A 22467-nucleotide genomic window follows, 5' to 3' on the forward strand; every position below is an offset into this window, starting at 1 on the left:
AGGAAGTGAAACAGATCTCACGTGCGAGATTACCGAAAGAACCGTCGAAAATTATTAATACGCATGACAATCATCATGTATCATTGGGAAGTCGAAGGCATCATCTTTAGTTGCGAGTGCTAACCCGATAACATTTCATCGATCATCCGCGAGTGTTTTGTGATGTCCCCTCGGCTCATCTGTTTATCAGTCCGTCCATCCAGAGCTTGATTGGAAAATTAATCAAAATACTTCACCCTCTGTCTGTCCCTTTCTCGATCTAGGCCTGTCGTCTCTTCGCTCCGGTATGCGCACCTTGAAAGAGTACTATCGCATCAGCAAGCGCTGGACGACTTTCGCCCAGAATCGCAGCGGAATGAAGTCGCTCGTCGTGCCCGCGGTGCAGGACAACAATACGGAGCAGGAGAAGTGCCACAATTGCGACAGGCTCGTGGCCAAGCGCAACATGACGCGCCACCTGAAGCAAGACTGCACGGCCCAGCGCAGGTTCCACTGCACCCTGTGCTCGGCCAGGTATAGCCAGAATATCGCCCTGAGGAGGCACATGGTGCAGCGACACGACGTTTACGTGCCGCCGAAATACATGCAGCCCAGAAGGATTTTTGAGTGAGAGGCGCGCGCGCGACTACGGCTGCTGCCGACTGCTCGGATTAGAGAGTCGATCAGCAGTCCCATGACTTCGGTTTTTTTCTTCGTTGTAAAAAAAACCTTGATAACGCATTCCAACTTCAATCCGACGAAGTTGAATGATTTCTATTGATTTTAATTATTATTGGATAATTATGCGTTCGTTATTTCGCTTTAAACTATACTTTTTGATACTTAATACGTGTTTTGGATATAAGAATTTTATGTAATGTTTTTTTTTGTTTTATTTTACAAATGCAATGATGTATTTTATTAATATAATTAATGATCAATTAAACTTGTACATCTTTATCGAGACATCCTGTCAATCCCGCATTATTTTCTATGGTGAACATACTTAACTGCACTTCCATTTTTTGCTGTAAAAGCGTAGATACTAACCAATCATTGATTACAAAAAACGAGTAAAGCAAACTGAGCAATTTTCATTTCAGGCGTGATCCACCACTGCTTCGGATGCAAACGCACCTACAAGTCATTTTATAGTCTCAAAAAGCACCTAGAATACGAGTGTGGCGGACGACGAATGTTCCCATGCGAAGTGTGCAATAAGAGCTTTAGTCAGAATGTGAGCCTGAGGCGTCATCTTCTTCAAGCTCATAATATTTACAAAGCGCCGTTGAAGAATTGCCAGAGAATCAAGTCCAAGCGAACAGCCACAACTTGATTGAAATCACTCAATCGTGCAGTTTTTCATTAACGTTCGTTCATTACGTGAATTGAATATATAACACTTATATAGATAATATACATTTTGTATGTAATTTTTTATATTTAATTCATATAAACCATACAGAAAAAAACTTTTACATTCTTTTGATTTATGTAGATTACCTTAGACCAACTGGCAGCTTAAGTTTTTATAGTTCGCTGAGTGCTTTTAGTCTTGAATTTTTGCCTTGTTTTTAATGTAATTTTTTTCATTTTGATCCGTATCATTTTTTACATTAGAAATTTTGAATTGAAAACCAACTTATTTTCCCTTTTTTTTAAACTCACAAGACTTTCACTCTTTAGATATTTTTTAATTAACTATCAATTTTGTGTTTGCAGCATACCGTAAAATGTTCGTTGGCGAACGAATGATCGGCTACACTTGCACCAAATGTAGTAAATTCTACAAGATGTGGAGCAACTATCTTAAGCACAAATGCGAGCCGCCACAATTCAAGTGCACATTGTGCCCATTCGCTGCTTTTAAAGCATTTATTCTTCAAGCTCATCAAGCTGAGCAACATAATTTTAAAGTTCCTACGTCTTCTAGCTCGTGAAAAACTTTCGAATAGGCTTCTCCTTCTGTTTGATACTTCATCGCTAGTTTTACAGAAAAGTTTTGAAAAAATGAAAAAAAAAATTTTTTTCATGAAAAAACATTGTTTCATTGCGTGCACCTGTTATTCCATACACATAATATGTGTTATCTAGTGTATTGAATAGTATTTTCATACCTGAATCTTTCACTCCTCAGACATTTAAAAGAAAGTCATAAATTTTAATTACATACAAATTTAATTAAATTTGATACCAAAATTTTGTTTTAGGGTCAGCTGATTAGTTTTTACATTTGTGATATTTTCTTTTCTGAATTTGTATTGCATTTATAAGTGTTCAAATTGTACATATAAAAAATTGAATGAAATCACGATCTAAAATAATAATGTAAATCTGAATGATAAATGACTATAAAGAAATTTTACATTTTCGAAAATATTTTAGGAACCTAGTCTTACTATAAGATTATGATATTTTTTTAAAATTTTCATTAATAATACAATTATTATTATGTGTGCTATCCTTCTATTCCAAGTCTTATTTTACGATCACATGTGTAACCGCTTCTCAAGATATTGAAGTTCTTATGAAGTACTTCGTTTTTTGAATTGTTTCATTATTTTAATAAGATTTTTTGTGTATTTACGTTTTTATATCAATAAATATTTCGAACTGATTTTTTAATTTCGATGATATATAGTAAAATATAAAAATTATCATGAATTGTAGATTATAAAACAACATAATAAGAGGGCCATAACAACTCACAATATTTTATGATTCATTTAGATTCATTCGAGTTTGATACGATGTTTAAGGGCTTATATACACCTTAATTTTTTCAAAAATCGATTTTTTTTTTATTTGTGTTTCAGAAAGGAAATTTTCTCCCCTTTTCAGCGCTTTTTTTAAAATTTCGAAATTCGAATCCTATCAAAAGATACAGCCGATTTACCGAACAAATCCAGGTGTATCATTTTGAGCGAATTCTGTGATAATTTCGATTTTATTATGGTCATGTTGGCAAGCGTTCTATATACATATAACGATCTCAAATGATCACCCCCTTTTTTCAATACCTTGATTGGTATCACGATACCCTTTTACCACCCTAAAAATTTAAATTAACGTTCTTGGTATACGTTAAACTATCGATCAGTGTTTGATTTCTCTCGCTACGAAGTGCTCTCACGATATTTGTCTCGACGCGAATTTTAAATAGATAGCTGTTATTATAGTATTCATAATTATTAATATTCATTTTTTTAAAAGTAGTTAGTATAAATAATTTTACTTTTAGTTTAGTTGCTAGAAATAATTAGTTTAAATATAAGTTTTAGTGTAGTTTAGAATTAGGTTAAAATACAATAATTAAGTTTAGTATACTATTTTTTTATTAGAGTAATTTAAGATAGTTTATAGTAATTTGTTTATAATCATTTTTTTAAATTAATAGTTTAGTTTAAAATTAGTTAGTTAGTTTAGAACAATATAAGTTATAGTTAAGCATTAAAACATTAGATTATTAGATTAAATTGATCATTACATATAGTTTATTAGATAATAAAAATCTTCTTTTTAATTGTATTTTTACTAGTATACTTTAGAGCTTAGTTATAATCAGATTAGTTTATTTTTAGTTAGAATAGTTAGAATTTGTAAGAGTAAATTTATTATGGAGCCTTCGCGTAAGAGAGTAAGGAGCAACCCAGAGAAAAAAAGGACTACTGGGAGAAAGCGCAGAGTGCATTTTAAGGGCAATCAATGGACTGCAGCTCCTTCTAATCCAAAATTGACAAGAGCTCAAGAAAGATCTGCTTTCGAAGCAGCTCAATTAGTTCATTCAGCTTCAAAATTTAAACTCCGCTGTAACAATTCTGATGTTGAAGCTAGCCCAGCTCAATACCGGTTGATCGACTTTAGCCTGTTACTTCCTTTTCTGAAACAAAATGTTTTCTGTAAATGTGGTGATAAGTTTAGTATTGTTGAGAATTCTGTTCGTGGCCTTGGATTTGAGCTCAACTTTAACTGCAATAATAAAAAGTGCCAGTTTTCGTCAAGTGTGTTGTCAAGCAAGCAAATTGGACCTAAAAAAAATTTATATGAATGCAACCGAAGATCAATTCTTGCTATGCGCACTATAGGAGTAGGACTAACAGGCCTGGAATCTTTTTGTGCAGTAATGGACTTACCTCAGCCAGTTGCTCAAACAAGTTATCAACTAATTAATGATGCCATTGAAGTTGCTGCAGAGACGATAGCCACAGATTCCATGCACCGAGCTGTTACAGAAGAATGTCAACGTACCCCTGAATCTCATCCTGGTCTCTCTGTTTCTGGTGATGGAACTTGGCGTACACCAGGGTTTACATCACTTCAAGGAGCTGCCAGTCTAATAGGCCATTATACTGGAAAAGTTGTAGATGTAATCACCAAAAATAGTTTCTGTCAAGCCTGTAGAAAATGGGAAAATAAAGATAAAAGTTCAGAAGAGTACTATGAATGGTTCGAAGAGCATAAAGAAGTTTGTAAAGTCAACCATACTGGCAGTGCTGGTATGATGGAAGTAGATGGAATAGTTGAGATGTTTCAAAGATCAGAAGATTTGCATGAAGTAAAGTATAAAAACTACATTGGTGATGGTGATTGCAAAGTTTACGCTAAGATTGAAATAGTTAAACCTTATGGAAAGAATTTTAAAGTAGAAAAAAAAGAAGATATTAACCACGTTGGAAAAAGAATGGGAACTCATTTACGCAACATAAAGAAGAGATTTGGAAGAACCTTGCTAAGTGATGGGAAAACAATAGGTGGAAAAGGAAGATTGACAGCCAAAGTGATAGATCAGCTGTCATCGTACTACACTCAAGCGATTAGAAGAAACACTACTGTCACTAGCATGAGAAATGATATATGGGCCACTTTCTTTCACAAAAAGTCCACTGATAAAAAACCACAACACCACTTATGTCCAGCTGGAGCAACTTCTTGGTNGTAGAATTTTTCCAATTCACCAGATTTTATTTTTACTTTTTTTTTCAACCATTTTAAATTAATGTAATTTTAAGGTGTGTATAAGCCCTTAAGAGGATCCCAAAGTCGAGGTAAAATTGAAAATTCTTGAATTCGTTTTCCGAGATACATTGTGAATATTATCCAAAACGGCTGGTAATTTTATTTTTGTGGTTTGAAGGACTACAGAACCTTTGAAAAAATATTCAATCTATATCTTAGAAAAAGAGGCTTCAAGTCATTATTTTTTTCGTCTTCTGGATTCTCTTAATCATTTATTTTTTCATTTTCACCCGGTAAAATCAAATAAATTTCCAGGTAAAAAAATTCTCGATTTACTATCTGCAAAATGTCCTTTCATTTTCAAAGTAACCTTTTACGTTAATTATGACTGGTAAAAACTTGAGCAGTCGCTGATCAGTTCATGATTAAAAATTATATCAAATAATCATAAACTGATCAACAATTGCTTAACTTTCTACCTACTACTGATTCCATTTTTGTAGAATTTCCTTTTATTGTCAAGGTAACCAGAAATGTTCACACGATTATAGCTCGATGTTTTTGTTAATTAGTTTAGCATTGCAATTATTTTTGATCTGTTTACAATAACTCGTTTAATATTATTACTTTTTTTAATTGCAGGTATCGTTTTAGACGAAACACCTCGAAGCGTTTGCATGGCTTGCTCGAAAACTTACAAGTGGAGAAAATCGTTAATTAGACATGTTCGAGATTCCCCGGAATGTTGGCCGATACTTTTAACTTGTAATGACTATGAAATCGCTCAAAAAGTTCAGCAGAAAATGATGTTTGGAATATAAAAAAATTAAGTCAACGTCGAAAAGCGCAGAAATACAATTGTAAATAATACTTCGAACATATTATTGTTAAATCTTTAAGACTTGATCGTTTTCTTGTAATGGCTTCATAATTTAAAAAATGAATGTAATTGATCATTTAACAGTTGCCAATCGTGCATTATAAACTATTTTTACAATAACTTGTGAAAGATTTTTTATCAAGTTCTTCATTCTTGAATAATTTTCCTCATTTAATACAAATTAATGCAATACGATTTTTATTTTTCTAATTATAAGTTTTAGGTAAGCTGCTAACTTTATAAACGTTAATAACTGGTCTGGATTACGCACAGCTGGTTAAAAGAAATTCGATGGTTGTTTTGCGGGCACATAGCAATTAATCTCGAGCACTATCACCATTTAGAAACGATGCAAAATTGAACGAGGGACGTTATGAAATAGCGAGTGCATTGACGGAAGCCGATGTCTCAAAAAAACACTTTTTTTGTCTATCAAGGAACAGGTGCCCTGTTCAGTTTTTTACGTAACAGATCAGCTGCTCGTAGCTCCAGAATTAGTTTACCGGAGTTCAACGAGACACCGAATCTAGACACCGACGGCAGTGACAGCGAAACGTCTAGTAACGACAAAAACATCTGCAACAAAAATGCTTTACCACTGTCATTTGCGTTGCTGCCGTCACAACGCTTTTTGCCAGGAGTGTCGCACGAGCAGCAACGTAAGTTTCGCTGCAGATTCTGCGGCAAGGGATACAGATGGAAGAGCACAATGAGGAGACACGAGACCGTCGAGTGCGGGGGTAAGCCACCCGCGTATCAGCGTCCCAAGTGTCCCTACAAAGCTCGGCAAAGAGGTAATTTAACGGTGCACTATAAACGTCATCATCAGAAGATTGCAAATTTTAGTGACACCAGATAGCGTCACTCGAAGTTGTTATTTTTTTAATGTTTTTATTTGGATCATGGGTCTTTGTACATGTTTCTGTTTGAAGGATTACTACTAATCCTTTGTTTATAAAAGACGCTTGAGGAAAAAATAATTTTAAGTTTATGCAGGATACATATTATACTGTGTAAAAATATACGTTTTATTTTTACTAAGAAATCTATTTAAATAAATATGAAAGCACAGAAAATTCATCGAAAAAAAGGAGTTTTTGCTATCAAATCCCATATTCCTGATAAATCCAAATGCAGCTTTTTAACGCCAAAAAAATTATTCAAATTTGCATGTGCATATTGTATTTATCAACGGTAAAAAAATCATGACTGCTTCGCACAGTCAGCTCAGCTCGCATGAATACTCGATCACCGATTACACGAGGTAAGGTTGGTTCAACATCATTTTAAAATTTTTCGAGTTTACATGTTTTTTTTATTCACATTTATTCATGTTTTGTCTATAATGCAAAAACCGTCGTAATATTTAACCAATATCATATCATCAGTCATCTACAGTTTCATTCGTGTTTTTTTTTTAATGACATAACGAGATCAATTTTTTTATGACAACAAAAAAAAAAAAAAAAGAAAAAAAAAATGAAAAAAAAAGCCAACACCAAAAAATATCTGTATGTAAGAATGTCACGTTCTAGCTTTGCTTCACATACTCGTAGGCGAGCGAATTTTTTCTCTGCTACCGATAGGGCCGAACGATCTAACACGTGCCGAGACAGCTTGGACGAAACTAACGTATTCTCGCTATTTTTCTCTTGCAGGCCCTCCTCATTACAGTACCGATCCGTACCAATCCGACGACCAGCTCTACCCCTGCGACCAGTGCAATCGCAAGTATCGACGCATTATATCGCTGCAGCGCCACAAGAAGCTCGAGTGCGGCAAGGAGGCGACGTTCGGCTGCGTCATCTGCGACTCGCGCTTCAAACACAAGCACAGCCTCCACAGACACCTGAAGGTGCACCTGGTTGGGCAGGATCCGCGCTGCCTCGACGACGCCTGGCGCCTCCACAACAGTCTGTCCTGCTGCGAGTCCATCATCAAGGACGAGAAAGTATTTCCCAAGTCGGAAAAGTAAAATGATTTCAACTTGACGCGACTATTACTCTTATTATTACCGTTCTTGTTTATTTCTTTTTTCTTGGAAAAGTATTTTAGGATACCGATAATATAATATGATATCTCTGCTATCTGCGTACGAGTCAAATCCGTTGGATACATTGATTTTAAATTCATTTTAAATTCATTTTTTTAGTTATTAATTAGTGAATTTGCCAAAGCTCGTTTGAAAGTGCTGCAGTTCGTTATAATTTTTAACTCTTGCACCGAGGCACTTCGAACAATACCCCAAGGGTAAACCTTACAATTGTGCAGTAATGTTTATAGATTAAAAAAAAAGCCATGATATGACCGTGTGAATATTATACATAAAATAACATAGTGTAATGTAAATTGGAAAGTATACTACTCGACATGTAAGTTACACGAAATAATACGCGGTATCCTCTTTCTTTGCGACGTGAGTGATCTCTACGTCGACACATAATAATGTCGTTTAGTATATTTCTCAATAGTGCAATAGGTTCCTGTTGATGCGATTAATCGTTAAATTAAAACGTACTATTATAATGCTGTTTTGTTTGAAATAAAGTTGATTTGTTGTAAGCTGTTGAATGATATGGAACGCATATTTTGATTTTTTTCAATCTACTATATTATGACCTCGCTTGAGAGCGGTAGTCTTGCAATGTATAATACACACATTCTCTATTTTCTACACCATGATACCGAACAAAAGTTTTACGAACTTTTACCTCTGCAGGTTTGAATTATGTAAAATAAAATGTAATTTTTTTTTGTATGCGAATTTATTTATACGCAAGATTGTATAAAACATATTTTCTTTATTTTTGTTACGAAAAAATCGTTAGTTTTAAAGTAAAGCATACAACTTTCACTAATGCTTCGTTATATTTATTCATAAACTTTTAAACAATGCGATCTTTGACAACCTTTTTTTCATGAAAAATAACACATCTGTACTTTTTGTCGTATTTCACTCATACACATTCGTACTCATATACATTCATACGAAGTTGAACCAAAAAATCGACCGCACTAAAACGTTTCTATATTTTTCAGGTTTTTTAGGTTTACCACCAGCGTTTATACCCTTTGAAGTGCAAAGTCGACCATCGCGAAGAGAAGCTGCAGAGGATCCCACTGCCACCTACAAATGTCCCAATTGTACCCGAACTTATAAAAGAGAATACTGTTTAAAACGTCACTTGAGAGTAGAATGCGGTAAAAATCCCAATTACCAGTGTCCAATTTGCAAAAATTGGTTCATGCACAAGCATAACCTTGTGACGCATTATGTATTGCATAATAACAGAAAGAGTTTGAAGTACGAGGAACCTCGACCCCAGAAGTGACTTGAATCATTGTTGACTGATTTTATAAGCATAAAAACATTTTTATTATTAGGTATATAAGGTAACCATAAGTATAGATAATTGTTTCGAGCAAATCATATACCAGTATTACTTTCTTTTATAATTCTCTCATTTCTGTAAATATTTTTCTAATGCCTAATTGTAAGGTTTTTATTTAAACACATTCAAAATGTTGAATAAATATTGCTTTAATATAAAATTAATTAAATGTTAACTACACTTTTTCAGAACCGAAAACCCATAAATGCATGTGCTTTGTTAAGTTTTATCTTGTACTAACTATCACTGACAGAAATAACAATTTGCAGATCCTCTCAATTTGGAATCGAACGAAGAACAAATGGAATATGCATGTAGCACGTGCGACAGAAAATACAACAAACCTGCATCTTTGAGGTATCATCAGAGATACGAGTGTGGCGTTGAGCCTAGCTTCAGCTGTACCAAGTGCTCTTACAAAGCGAGAAGAAAATTTTTAGTCACGCGACATTCCCTGAAGCACCTAGTAAGTGGCATATAAAAATTCGTTTTTTCGATTTTTCTGTACTAATAGTTTGTATTATTTTTTAGAAACAGTCATGGCGAAATGAATAGGAATTAAAAAATGTTTCTACGGAAAAGAATCGTCACATTACAAACTCGACTAAATTTAATTTTTTAAGATAAATTTTATAATGACGCTTATTGTAGTTTGATGAAAAAAAATAAATTTGCGTTTTTATTCAAAATTTATTCAACTTATTTACATTTTCTCAGTAAAAAATGGATTTTTCGTATTTTTGAACCATAGTACATAAATTTATATGTTTCAGGTCAATTAAGTGCGGAATAAATTGCACTTATTTTAATTTATTATCATTTTTAAAGACGATCGAATGTCGATGTCTATTGGTCAATCGTGAAATGGTAAAAAGATCATGTGAAAATTAAATCAAGATTTGAATGGACTCGTCCCGGAATTTTACGAGAAAAAAACTTGTATTCATAAAAATTTAAATATTTCAAGAAAAAAATTGTTTCAATTATTTTTTGAACCTATTCAAAAACGTTTAGCGTTTGAAAATATATCGGTTCATTCACGCCGATCATTAATAATTTATGTACATAAACGCTTATGAATTTTCTATTCTTTCGCTTCGAACAAAAATTTCTCATCCACTTTTTCTATCGAGCACTATAGCGCCCTATTTACAATCTTACTATGCATTATCTTCCAAATCAAAATTCGATCTCTATTGCACAGTTGCATTCTTCAATATTCAAATTACTGCTTGTATACATCACGATTATGAATTGACACCTCTGTCATGAGTAAAACAGATGAAGATATTGTGAACACTCCAATATCTGCGCATGTTACAACTAACTTTTCTCTTGAAAAATTGTAAATATTATAGAAATACATTGTATGTAACCGCTTGTAAAATTTGAGAGATGAAATACTGTATGATGTACTGTAGCTCAAAACGCCTCTTTTCAAAACCAAATATCGCTTTGAAATGTACGATTGAGATTATTTATCCTTCAATGCGCCTATGTTACTGCCTGTTTAATATTCATAAACCTTTTTTATTACACTGCTTGGGAATTTTTCAAAGGAAAACTGCGTAAATGCGCGTATACTGTGTATTCGCACTGATTGTAAAGATTGTACAGATTGGAATTTTTTTCATGTACATTTGTATTAAAAAAAAACGTAGCAGAAGAAGATGAAAGTTTAGTTGGAAAGCTTCACTCGCTTTTCTCGCTCAATTTTTTGATTGTTACTTCTGACAAAATGTAGCCCAGTAATGTTGTAGCAAAATTTCAGCTGCTTTTCCACCTGCCAATATCTATCACTTATATAGTGCTTATAAAATATTTTATGCCGTAAAAGGACATCCTGCTCCACAGTCAATAATGAACTATTCGAAAAAAAAAACAAAACAAAAATAAAAACAGAGACAAGTTATTATACACCACGCACGCATGCACACACTGTAATATCTCTCTAAATAGAAAACCTGACACCATGTCTAAAAAAAAAAATGATGTTTAATAAAATAAAGTCCTGGAAAACCCTGTTGTTCCAGCCGAGGATCTTAGCATGACGGGTCTTAAGTGGGCCTCAGCCTGGCAGCGATGGAGCGTGCCGTCGATCATGTGGCGCGCCGGCGGCAGCCTGAGCAAGAGCCTCGTCTCGTCGACGGCCCAGGGCAATAACGGCCAGGTGGCACCCGGCGAGGGTGGCTTCAATTGTCCGGCCTGCGGCCGCGTTTACAAGCTCAAGAGCAGCTTGCGCAACCACCAGAAATGGGAGTGCGGCAAAGAGCCACAGTTTCAGTGCCCGCACTGCGTCTATCGCGCCAAACAGAAGATGCACATCGCCCGCCACATGGAGCGCATGCACAAAGAGAAGCTTTACAAGCAGGAAGTCGTCTAAGAAAAAACAAAAATGAAAAAGAAAGAAAGAAGAGATGGTTGTTTACAAGCCTCCGCCCGCCGACCCAGTGATTTTTAAGTACACGTGTGTGAATGGGATAGGTGTTATTATTACTGCTCATTGAGATGATGATTTTTTACTAGATTTTTTTTTTCGTGTTTTTTTTTGCAATTTTTCACGACAAGCTGTATACAAGTATACGAGTGCACGAGACAGTGCTTCACTCGTGTGCACCTTGTAAACCGTCACTTTTGACAAGTGATACGCATATTATTATACCAGAAGTTTATCGTTCAGTGATTTTGGCAGGAACCCAAAGGCTTTAAAGAAAACAAATTGTTTTACGATTTAAGTTTAAATGCAGGATTTTGTCACAGTTCATAATTCAATTTTTTCAATGCTTAGGTTTAACGTTAAGAGTATAATTTATATTTTTTTAGATATTAAGATTGTTTCAATTTTAATTTTTTTTTATAGAAACGCAGTTTTTATAGTTACAGAGAAATCGGAGGAATTATGACAATTCATTACGATTTTTATATGTAATTCTAAAATAGCAAGTGAATCTTGCTCGGGGTAAATTTGTTACGTGTGGCTTTCTGCATACTCGAAAGTCACAAAAAACTCATCCAAAAATTTAGGCTTAAGGAAATCGAAATTTTTTATTGTTCTTCTCTTCAAATGTTGAATTTCAGTTTTTCTATCAAATAGAAAAATCGAAAAAAATTGTGTATATCCGTTGTGCGAGCAGCAATGTCACGTAGAAGTGCAATTAATACTCTTTGGAAATTTGAAGAAGAAAAAATTACTAGAAAACACTGTGATATAGATTGGACTGTGCTCGATACACGCACGTCCTTCAAAATTTTTTGGTGATATATATCGTTGGTTGACACACTCGCCCACGAGTGGCCCCGTTAAACGGATCAAATTCGTTTTCCTGATTGGAAACAACCAAAATTACTGTTGATTTTATCTTAGTTTATATAATAAAGTGTCATTGTTCTGCTCGACAACGAAAAAAAAACGCATATCAAAGCCGGCGTTTGGATTGAAAATCGCGTCGGCTTCGCAAATTTTAGGTTACACACATATGTAATGTATAACATCGATCGAATCAAATTCATTATACATTCTTGGAGTAACACAATATACCTCGAGCTCGATTCGGTCCCAATCTGGGGCACTTCCATAGTAACCATTCTGGTCACACTGGTTCCGTATATTTATATGATAATTGAAGTAGCAGCCGTGGTCGTGCTGGATTCAAACTATAGGGACACAAAAATCGCTTCGTACATATAGACTTCCTCCCTCGTACAATCGATTCAGCTATCGTCACAGTATATTCTGCATTTTTTGCTTATTTAATTATCCTTTTTTCATAGACGCTTATGATGTAAGTAGTCATACATTTATAAAGATATAGAGTGATGTATATTTCCATTATATAAGTATATATACCAATGCTCGAAGTACACTTCCAGATATTTTTCAGACGTGCAACTATAAGATTCCTAACGAATGCATTTATTTACACAATTTTATTTATTACTTTTTTTGAATGTAATATAGTATTTTATCAATGTGAAGTGATGGTGTGTATTTTACTTTTCACTTTACGTCTGTACATATTGCGCGAGATCGATTATGGCTGAATCGAATAATAATGATATCGGCTAGGGTATACACGCGATCTAGCTCGCGATACAATAAATAACAATAATAACAATAATTCATTTTGTTCCTTATACAAAGCACCCGCCAAGTCAATAGCATAATATAATGCACAAAACAGGTATATATTTTAATTTACTATCGAATGCTTCAAGTACAAGTTAGCTTGTTTTTTTTTCATTTCGTACATTGGTACGATTTTTACATTCGAGCTTATACATAGCGAAGTTATTACTTCCACTTCAACCCCAAACAAAGTGAGACTTTAAGCCAATAATAAGTAATATACTAACCCCACGTTATTGCCAAATAGATTAAAAAGAAACCGTAGAATTGTAGGATGGTATTTGCGAGCTAGACCAGTCAGATCTATACACGTCCCATATTCCTGAGCCATTCCAGACACGACCCACGGCGACGCGTTACTAGTTATCTTTCTTTTATACACAAATGTAGACAATATTTTATTGTAAAAAATGTAACATCCATCGAAAAAAACCAGTAGCAAAACAATAGAAACATTATTCATGTCCATCCCCCGCGTAAAGTTTTAAGTATTAGGCTACGAGAGTAAGAATGTTTGCGTATATATAGATAAAAGTGTTGAATTTTTTTTTCATTGGTTAATGTGTATATGTATGATGACGAGCGAATTGCTTTTTAATTTCTGTGGACTGCATAAATCAACAACAGTATTTTTATTGCAAAATATTTTTGCAAATTTTTTCATTTTTTTTTACATAAGAATGTTTTTTTACTTCGACGAATCAGTGCTTAACACGCTGTTCTATGCTCAATAAAATATCTATTTAGTTCTTTAAGGCTAAGACAAACGCTTTCAAATATTTTTACAGATTTACAGATGTTTTTTTAGATATGCATAATACTTGGAATCAAGCTTTTTTTTCTTCTGATCCATCAATTTCATTGTCAGTCCTCATCTGTTACCTTAATATCATAAATTCGTAACCAGATATTGTGCGTAAAAATTTAACGTTAGTTTAATATTAGAAAGAAATGGCTTTTATTTGAAATTTCTTGAAATTATGCGAGCCCTTTATAGCGTGAAAAAACATGATCATTTAGCACGTATAAATTAATAATACAATTATTATCTAGTATATAATGCAGCGATAAGTGCCTCTTAAAAGCTTAAATATACAAGAAGACCACCACTCAGTTAGAATTAAAAATTAACAATGGAACAATTTGATTGATCTATGTCGTATACGAAAGGAGATTATTAGATATTACGAAAAAAAGTATAAAAGATAAGTGAATAAATGTAAATTATTGAAATTAAGATAACCAAACTTATGGGACGTCGCAAACATAAGCAGTAGACGAAAAAAAAACCAATAAAACTAGCTACTATTGATAAGGAATTGAAAAAAAAATTAAATAAGTTTGAAAGAAAGGAAAATTAAAAAAAAAATATGGCTTTTTGCTGTGCCAACTCTAATGATTCCACTTAAGTGCTTCAAGAGTTAGAGCTTGATGAGAGTGAAAGTCTTATTTTATCGCTTAAAAAAAGCAATTTTATAAAGGGTGCGTCACTATAGATTGAATATAAACTTTATAAAATTACATAAGCTACTACGATGTAGAATTCCATATTCTAAAATTTAAAAAACGCATTCAAGTAATAAAGAAATGATTGAGACGTTTTTATTGAAAAAGCGTGCCTTTGATATCTCATGCTACGTAGGTCAATCTAAATTCAAGTGGCTTATTTTAATAAAATTCCATGAAATAATCGGTAAGCGTACTGCAAGAAAAAAAATTATATATTCGATCTAGTACGTTATTAAAATCATTCATATATAGAACTTTGAAAGGTCATTAAAAATTATTAAACAACGTTTGAAGTATTTAGGTTGATCAAATATTTCAACCAAACTCTGGCATAATCGTTAAAATTAATTTTAATAATAAACTGGAATTTATAATGGAAAAATTAAGATTTAAAACATTTTCATTTTAATATCTTATGTGAGTTAAATTTTAGAACAGGTGTGGGTACGTTATGGTAAAAAAATAATCATGAAATTGGGTTTTGTTATGATTTTGAATGATAAAACGTACTCGCACCGGTTTAATGTAATTTTTTTTGTAGCACAAACGCCATGAATAGGGGCAAAATTGCTTTTATAGCACTAGTGGTAAAAAAAAATTTCCGCGTTTATATTGTATCAATTGGAATTTTCTAATGAAGAAGAATGAACTCAATTTAGGCATTAAATGTTTTTCAAGATGATAGATTTTCACAGCTCGTTCAAATAATAAATAAATGCATTAATTATAAACAATAAGCCTTGTATAAAGTGCCTTTTGGCGAGACTGGAACGTTTCAAAACAAGGGTTATCCAGCCCTACACTAATTTTTTGTCGACAACTATTTGAAAAAGATTTTTTTGCATTTCCGTTTACGCTAAAATATACATATCAAAAGAAATTAAACCATAGCTAGTTTCATAGTTTTTACGCTATAACCGTAATACTTATTTATATGAAATTTTACTCGTAAATAAGCGTCTTCTGCTCACTCAATAGTACAAGTACATACATTTTATGTTTAAACATGATATTGTAGAGAAGTTATGCCAAGTACAAGCTAAAAAATAGTATATTAAAAATGCTATTTCCGATTGTAAAAAGACTTTTAAGTTATATTGTTCACTCAACGCCTTTTTAAATCAAATGATATAAACTTTTTTATAGAGTTAAGCAATTCTTTTGCCATGTATTTGCCAACGAATGATTATGATTACTATTATCACCATCTATATGGTTAGTGTTTTTTTTATTATTATTTTAAAATTAATTTTTACGGTTTTTCGTTCTTGAGGCAGCTTTCTATCATGGAAACTCATTGAATAAGTTAATAGTTAGTTTTTCACTACGGCAATTTAACAATTTTCCGATATTGAATTAATTGCATCTGATGTATACAAGCAGACTCTTAAATTTTATTTCCTCATAATTGAAAAAACTGTTTTTTCAAAAATACTTCGAAATTCTACTTCTCAGTTATTTTTAAGACTGTAAAAATTCACAATTGTAATAAATTCAAGCTAAATAAAGTCTCGAATGATAATATTGTTAGGGTTTTATTTCACGTACAGTCTTACATAATCCAAGTGTTTAACACTGTCTTCAACTTGAATTTTTATAACTGACCAAATATTTTGTTTTACAGTTCGAAAGAATTATGGATAATGCATGATATGCAACACTGGTAAATATCATTTACTTTAAAAGGAATTTTTTTACTAATTGTTCATTATTGTTTTTCAGGTTCAACGAGGTGAAATCTAACGAAGGACAAGGAAGACGAAAAAGAAGAATCAAATTAAACATTTTGTTTACACGAAAAACTTCCGTTTTCCTACTTTTATTATATATGTGTAAAATTAATACCCGCTAGTTTCATGAATGTTAATCAAATAGCATGGCTTATGTCATGTAGAGGCATTCTTTTATTTTACATTTTATTATTGCACTGAAAGTGAAGAGATACCCGATTTACGTTTCGCCGCTCCTTTTTTATACCATTAGCAAGCCACACACATACATGGATGTTTCGTTACCATAGCTTGCCAAAAACAAAAAAAGCCTTATAGCTCTCACGGCAATCCAATCCACCTCGATGACTAATCTTTCCGATTGCGCGCGCGCGTGTAATCGCCACTCTGCGCCTCTGCTTACTGTTGCAGGCTACCTCGTCTACGACAGCGACGATTACGACGATTGGCCCGAGCAGCAGCAGCCGCGCCAGGAGCAGCGCCGCCGGGTCCATCTGAGCGCGCCCCAACGTCGCTCGCGACTGCTTGCCTCTGCTGGCGCGACGCATCGACGCAACAACAACAACAACAACAACAGTCGCAATCGCAGCAGCAACAACAACAATCACCACGTCGCTGGCAGTATCATGGGCTTGGATCGGCGCCACGACTGCATGCGCTGCGGCAAGAGCTACAAAAACGCCTACATACTGAAGCGTCACATTCTTTACGAGTGCGGCAAGGAGCCTTCGTTCAGCTGCCCTCATTGCTCCTTCAGCTCCAAGTACGAGCGCAATTTGAAAGCTCACATTAACCATCGCCACATGGAGGCAGCGCGCAGGGCAGTAGGCGAGGCTTAAACTAATAAAAGAGAGAAAAAAAAATTAAACGAAAAAAGCTCGAAAAATTCGTGCCAAATATTAATTATAAAGTATACACATGATCGTTTCGTTTTCTTGCCAAGTGCCAAATAATTTATTATAATCCACGTTACTTTTCTTACAGGTTGTGCGTTAAGTTTTGTAACATTCCCAAATGTTATGTTATTTCTAATGATTTTTATAGTCCTGTTTGTTTTGCATCCAGACTAAAGGCTACTTTTTTGTGACTCAAGTAGCAAATTATAGTATCGCTATAATGGAACTATTTGTATCGCAAAAAAGGGAACATAAGCCTGAAAATTTACAGTGTTATGAAACTGTTTACGATACTCGTGATTTAAGTAGCACTTTTTGGTACGATCAAGCTCAGGCCCTATTAATATATATCCCCGTACCGACAGGCGTAACTCAAGTTACTTTTATCGTAAAGTACTATTATTATGTTACAAAAGTTGATCTAATAATTTTGAAATCTTGTAATCTAAAGACAATAATTTATAGCGACAATACTAGATGTAAGTAAAAGAAAGATGTTATTCTAGCGTATAAGATGTATGATCAAAATCCAATTATAAAAAAAGAACGACATATTTATTACTTATACACGAGTTGAAATAAACTTATAAAATTAGTTCGGAAGTAATATAAAAAAGACAAATAATGCATTGTTGTAAGGATAAAAATCCTTCAAAACTTCGTAGTTAAATAACGAAATAATGTTTATTATAAAAAAAATAACGAAAACCTAACGAAGAACTTATATATTTTGACCAGCTGAAAGATGGTTAATTATTGTTACGAATAAAAACGAATGAAGCAAGTTATAATTTTTCATATGGTGAATTTCAGGGTATGCCATGGAAAGTATAACATCAATAACGTGCTTTAGTTGCAACGAACTCTACAATTGAGAATCTCGATATTTCAGCTCTCTATTCGTATATATAAAAGTTCATAGGATACTTGAATAATTTCATTCGACTTGACTAGAAGTCTTCGTTAGGATATATTGGCTAGAAAGTTCAGCCCCAAAACTACTTTCAATGGAAATGTATGACAATACGATGTGATAATAAGGGAGATAAATGTTTAAGTTTTTTTTCTTATCAGGACACTTTCTTGAGAGTTCTACTTAAAAAAAAATATTAAATCTAGAAAGTAAACATAAAACTATATATCTCTGTCTTATAATCTATCATGCTATTTATCTAGTCTTTCCTATAAGGCGCATAATATTGATATTTACCAACTATACATTCAAATATTTGTTTAATGAAACAAAGTAAAATTTTATCATATATTGTTGATTTGAAATTTTTATTGATTCATACGATTTTGTTACTAAAATTACTCGTTAATTCTTCTGTTATATAATTTTAAGTTTTATTGAGAAAGTTGTGGCAATCGCTCATGTACAACTTCTCTGTCGTGTTTTCTAAGACATATCTGTATCCTACATGCGAGATTCAAACAACTTGTTGCAAAGAGTAATATTAGTACATAAGTGTCTTCCAATGGAACAATAAATGAGAGTAACAGTAGAAAAACTTGACATAATAAGGATTACTTGATTTGACAATAATACAGAGCCGTTTAAGAGGTGGTAAGAAGAACAATAATGCTTGATTCTTAAAAACAAGCATGATTGTTAGACATTGTTTTTATACTCGTAGAAGTGAGAAGGAATGTTGATTGTTGCACGATGGATTGCATTGACACAATATTAACAACTTCATTTACGTTATGAGTGTATATAATTATACCGTTATTCTTTTGTTAAAAAAAAAATATGTCACACTAATTCGTAATAATTTGAAGAAAAAACGATAGTGATACCATATAAAATAAGCCTACAATAATAATTAGCTTGTAAGTGTTCAAAAAAAAAAAAGATAATGTAATGATATTACAAAGGTTGTAAGTTGATATTTACTATTCAAGACATTTTTTTCTATAATACCGTTGTAAAATGGTTAAACAAATTCACCTAAACATTAAGGATTTCAGGCATTTTTGTTTTTCAATAATGGAGCATATTTTTTACTGATTTCAAAACATAATAATTTGTGAAATGATAAAAATTAAAATACTCAACTTATTATAACGTTGTGAGAAATAATAAAGACAATAAATCAAAACTTAATGGTGATTTATCAAAGTGATCTTATCTCACGTAGGATTAACGACATGTCATAATGCACGCATATTTCAAGTTTTTTCCTTTTTTTTTCAGTTACAGCACTGAATTCAATTTTAAAAATCCCATTATTTATTTACTTTTTTTAAAATAAATTTTCATATATTCTTAAGATAAACAATTCGAATGTATATACTCTAAATAGGCTCAAAAAGGTGATTACAGGTAATAATCGTGACTATGATGCCATTATTCTTTACTAATTAATATATATTTTTGCAGGTTCTCTGTAACATTTCTCTTCAGCCTGGAAATCAATACCTGCAAATTTTAACATGTAACATGGACATGAAAAAATGGCAAAATGTTCATAGGCTGATCAAATTCATGGGTAATTTCAGAATTAGGACACGACGATACCTCTTATTTTAAAAGCTTGTAAAAATGATTCAATTGTAAGAAAAATATTTTAATAAATTCTAATGCTCTGAGCACATTTCGTGAGCTATTCAATATTTGAAAATTTATGTAAAATTCATAAATTTTGATGTGATATTTTGATTTCATTTGAACTTTTGAGTGAAAAAAGTATCCTGAATATGAATATGATCCATACTATTTCATATCTTGTCAACAATAAGATAAAATAATCATCACATATTAGCGAGAAAATTTTTTTTATGTAAATAAATTAATTTATTCACATTAATGTTCCGTTTTAAGAAATAATAACGTTTTAGGTGACGATTCATCGCGAAGTACCTTATACCATCATTGCTTCTTTTTTAAAATGAAATTTAAAAAATAATAACTACTTTAATATTAAGTCATAGAACTTTAATTTCATGTTAGAAAAGTTTTACGAATATGACTATTATTCGCGAAACCGGAAGTGACGACTTTGTAGTAATAAAGTATTTAAGGTTTATATTTCAACTCATGTTTAAGTAAGGCTTCAGAAATTGACTTCAATATTTTATTTGTTAAACCCATTCGCTTGCTCAATTTATTTTAAGATTTATCATTGATTAATAATAATGAGAAGGTTTATTCTTATTTAAAATTAAAAAATATACTGTATTATGTTCAAACTGTTAATTTCCCCAGGTTACAATATATTATGCTATTATAAACATAATTGATAAGTCTTGAGGGTTTGCAAAAGGAAAGAGTACTACTAAGTACAGTTACAGTATTTATTTGCTTCTTAATGAGAAACTTTTTTTTTGTACTAATTATCATAAAAATACACATGTGCATGATTATGAAGCGTTGAGTTGGTAAGGTACATTTAGTGATTGGGAGTAGGATGATCATTTAGTTGGTTGTATCAGCTTGTTTTCACTAAAATATTCATATCTAGCACACACACTTCATGTAAATTCATATCTAATAGATACAAAGCTGTTGAAAGTTGTCAGTTATGAAAAAATTTAAATAGCAATAAGGTTGTTAACACGTAACTTGATATCCAATAGTAACTATGGCCCCTTATGTTTTCAACTAATATTAGAATTTAGAATAAAAAGCAATGAAAATGCTATCATTCTCGAAGTGATTCGCATTTTCATTGACAAAAAAAAACACGAATCAAGCACCGTATGAGTGAATGGGTTGAAACATCATTTCGCTATGGATTTCAGTTGAATTAATGCGAAGATTGTGTTGCTTTATGTTCGAAGGTTCAGCATCAGCTGTATTGAGTTCGTCCGAAACATCGGGATTTTCGTGTTTATTGGCTTTGAGTCAACTGTCGATTATTACAGCAAAATCGCTGGAAACAGCGAAGGTTGCTCCGACGCCACGCTTAAAAGACGAAAGCGACGCATCACCTCGATCAGAATGTATAAAAAAAAAAAAAATAAATAACCGTTTGAATAAAGTTCCTAGATAACGAAGTGAATCGTTTTCTGCCAGGTTCTTTACTTGCAGCCACAACGACATCAGTGGTCACTTTTGCCGCTTCTTCAGCAGCATCCACAGCAACATCCACTGCAACGTCAACAACAACATCTACGGCACCGCCAATAGTTTTTAAAAAACCCTCGCCCTCCTCGTCTTTTTCGTCGTCCTCGGTTGCGCTCGCTCAGGACCAATCAGCGGACAAGAGGGATCAGCAAACGAGGAGCAACCTCGTTTACATTTGCCCTTTGTGTAGTAAAAAGTACTCGTGGAAGGTCTCCCTGACGCGGCACTTGAGGGAAGAGTGCGGTGTCAAGCCCAAACACAAATGTATTTACTGCGGCCGAGCTTTCAAGCAGCGGAGCAGCTTCCAGCGGCACATGTTGACTCAGCATCAGTACGAGACCCGCGTTTATGGCTGCGGTCGACGCCTCTCGGATGCTAAGTGAGTGCAAAAATCAGGTTTTGAAAATCTATACTTTTAATTTTGAATACTCACCGACAAGCGCGAATTTTTATAGCGCTCCTGATAGAGATGCTTTAATGTGAGTAATATTTATCATTTCAAAAATTGTATATTATTCCTATATACATAACATAAATTCTTTGCCCTTTTATTCATAAGAAGCCTTTTACAGAACAACTCGAAGATTTTTTCCCATTTTACCACACTTCTTTAATGTATTATAGCTAGTGACTTTTATAGATGAAATCCATCAACGAAGATGAAGTCATCGCTGAAGTTCGTGCTCAAGATAGTCAAAGAAGATGACATTTAAATCTACACGGAAGAGTAGTGAACCACAACTAAAATCGAAGATTTTAGCGTCAAAAATGACATTTAAGTCTTCACTGAAGATTAGTAAACTACAACTTGAATTGAAGATTGGAGCTAAAAAAAGACCTTCAAGTCTCCTTTGAAGATTTTAGCATTAAAAATAGTTAGTCTTCTTAATTCATGAAGCTTAATAAAATCGCAGTATTCTTGTTAAATTT

General features: G+C 33.1%; 3 protein-coding genes across 24 annotated transcripts in view; all 3 read left to right on the forward strand.

The window, feature by feature from the left end:
- The window catches only part of LOC106649543 (longitudinals lacking protein, isoforms A/B/D/L), a 112718-nt gene that overhangs the window by 48475 nt on the left and 41776 nt on the right, over nucleotides 1-22467 (forward strand). The window contains exons 7-9 of one of the 22 annotated variants that reach the window (XM_023457552.1): nucleotides 21252-21413; nucleotides 21487-21916; nucleotides 22178-22196. The exons of 16 other annotated variants lie outside the window; for them this stretch is intronic. In XM_023457552.1, the coding sequence (XP_023313320.1) occupies nucleotides 21252-21413; nucleotides 21487-21916; nucleotides 22178-22181 (596 nt within the window). In that variant the 3' untranslated portion in view covers nucleotides 22182-22196. Of the gene's footprint in view, nucleotides 1-263; nucleotides 946-5577; nucleotides 5857-7473; nucleotides 8674-8854; nucleotides 9163-9476; nucleotides 9674-9738; nucleotides 9778-21251; nucleotides 21414-21486; nucleotides 21917-22177; nucleotides 22197-22467 lie in introns of those variants that run through there. 5 more of the 22 variants (XM_023457586.1, XM_023457570.1, XM_023457563.1 and 2 more) reach the window with 5 other exon arrangements.
- Nucleotides 5783-6857, forward strand: LOC111693254 (zinc finger protein 677-like). The gene is made up of 2 exons (XM_023457592.1): nucleotides 5783-5795; nucleotides 6033-6857. The coding sequence occupies exon 2, from the start codon at nucleotides 6219-6221 to the stop codon at nucleotides 6672-6674; it is 456 nt and encodes a 151-aa protein (XP_023313360.1). The 5' UTR covers nucleotides 5783-5795; nucleotides 6033-6218; the 3' UTR covers nucleotides 6675-6857.
- On the forward strand, nucleotides 9912-16186 carry LOC111693258 (longitudinals lacking protein, isoforms A/B/D/L-like). The gene has a single exon (XM_023457596.1). It carries the CDS (start codon nucleotides 11255-11257, stop codon nucleotides 11588-11590), a length of 336 nt encoding a protein of 111 aa, XP_023313364.1. The 5' UTR covers nucleotides 9912-11254; the 3' UTR covers nucleotides 11591-16186.

Source organism: Trichogramma pretiosum, unplaced genomic scaffold, assembly GCF_000599845.2.
Source record: "Trichogramma pretiosum strain Unisexual culture from Peru unplaced genomic scaffold, Tpre_2.0 scaffold43, whole genome shotgun sequence".
Taxonomy (NCBI): domain Eukaryota; kingdom Metazoa; phylum Arthropoda; class Insecta; order Hymenoptera; family Trichogrammatidae; genus Trichogramma; species Trichogramma pretiosum.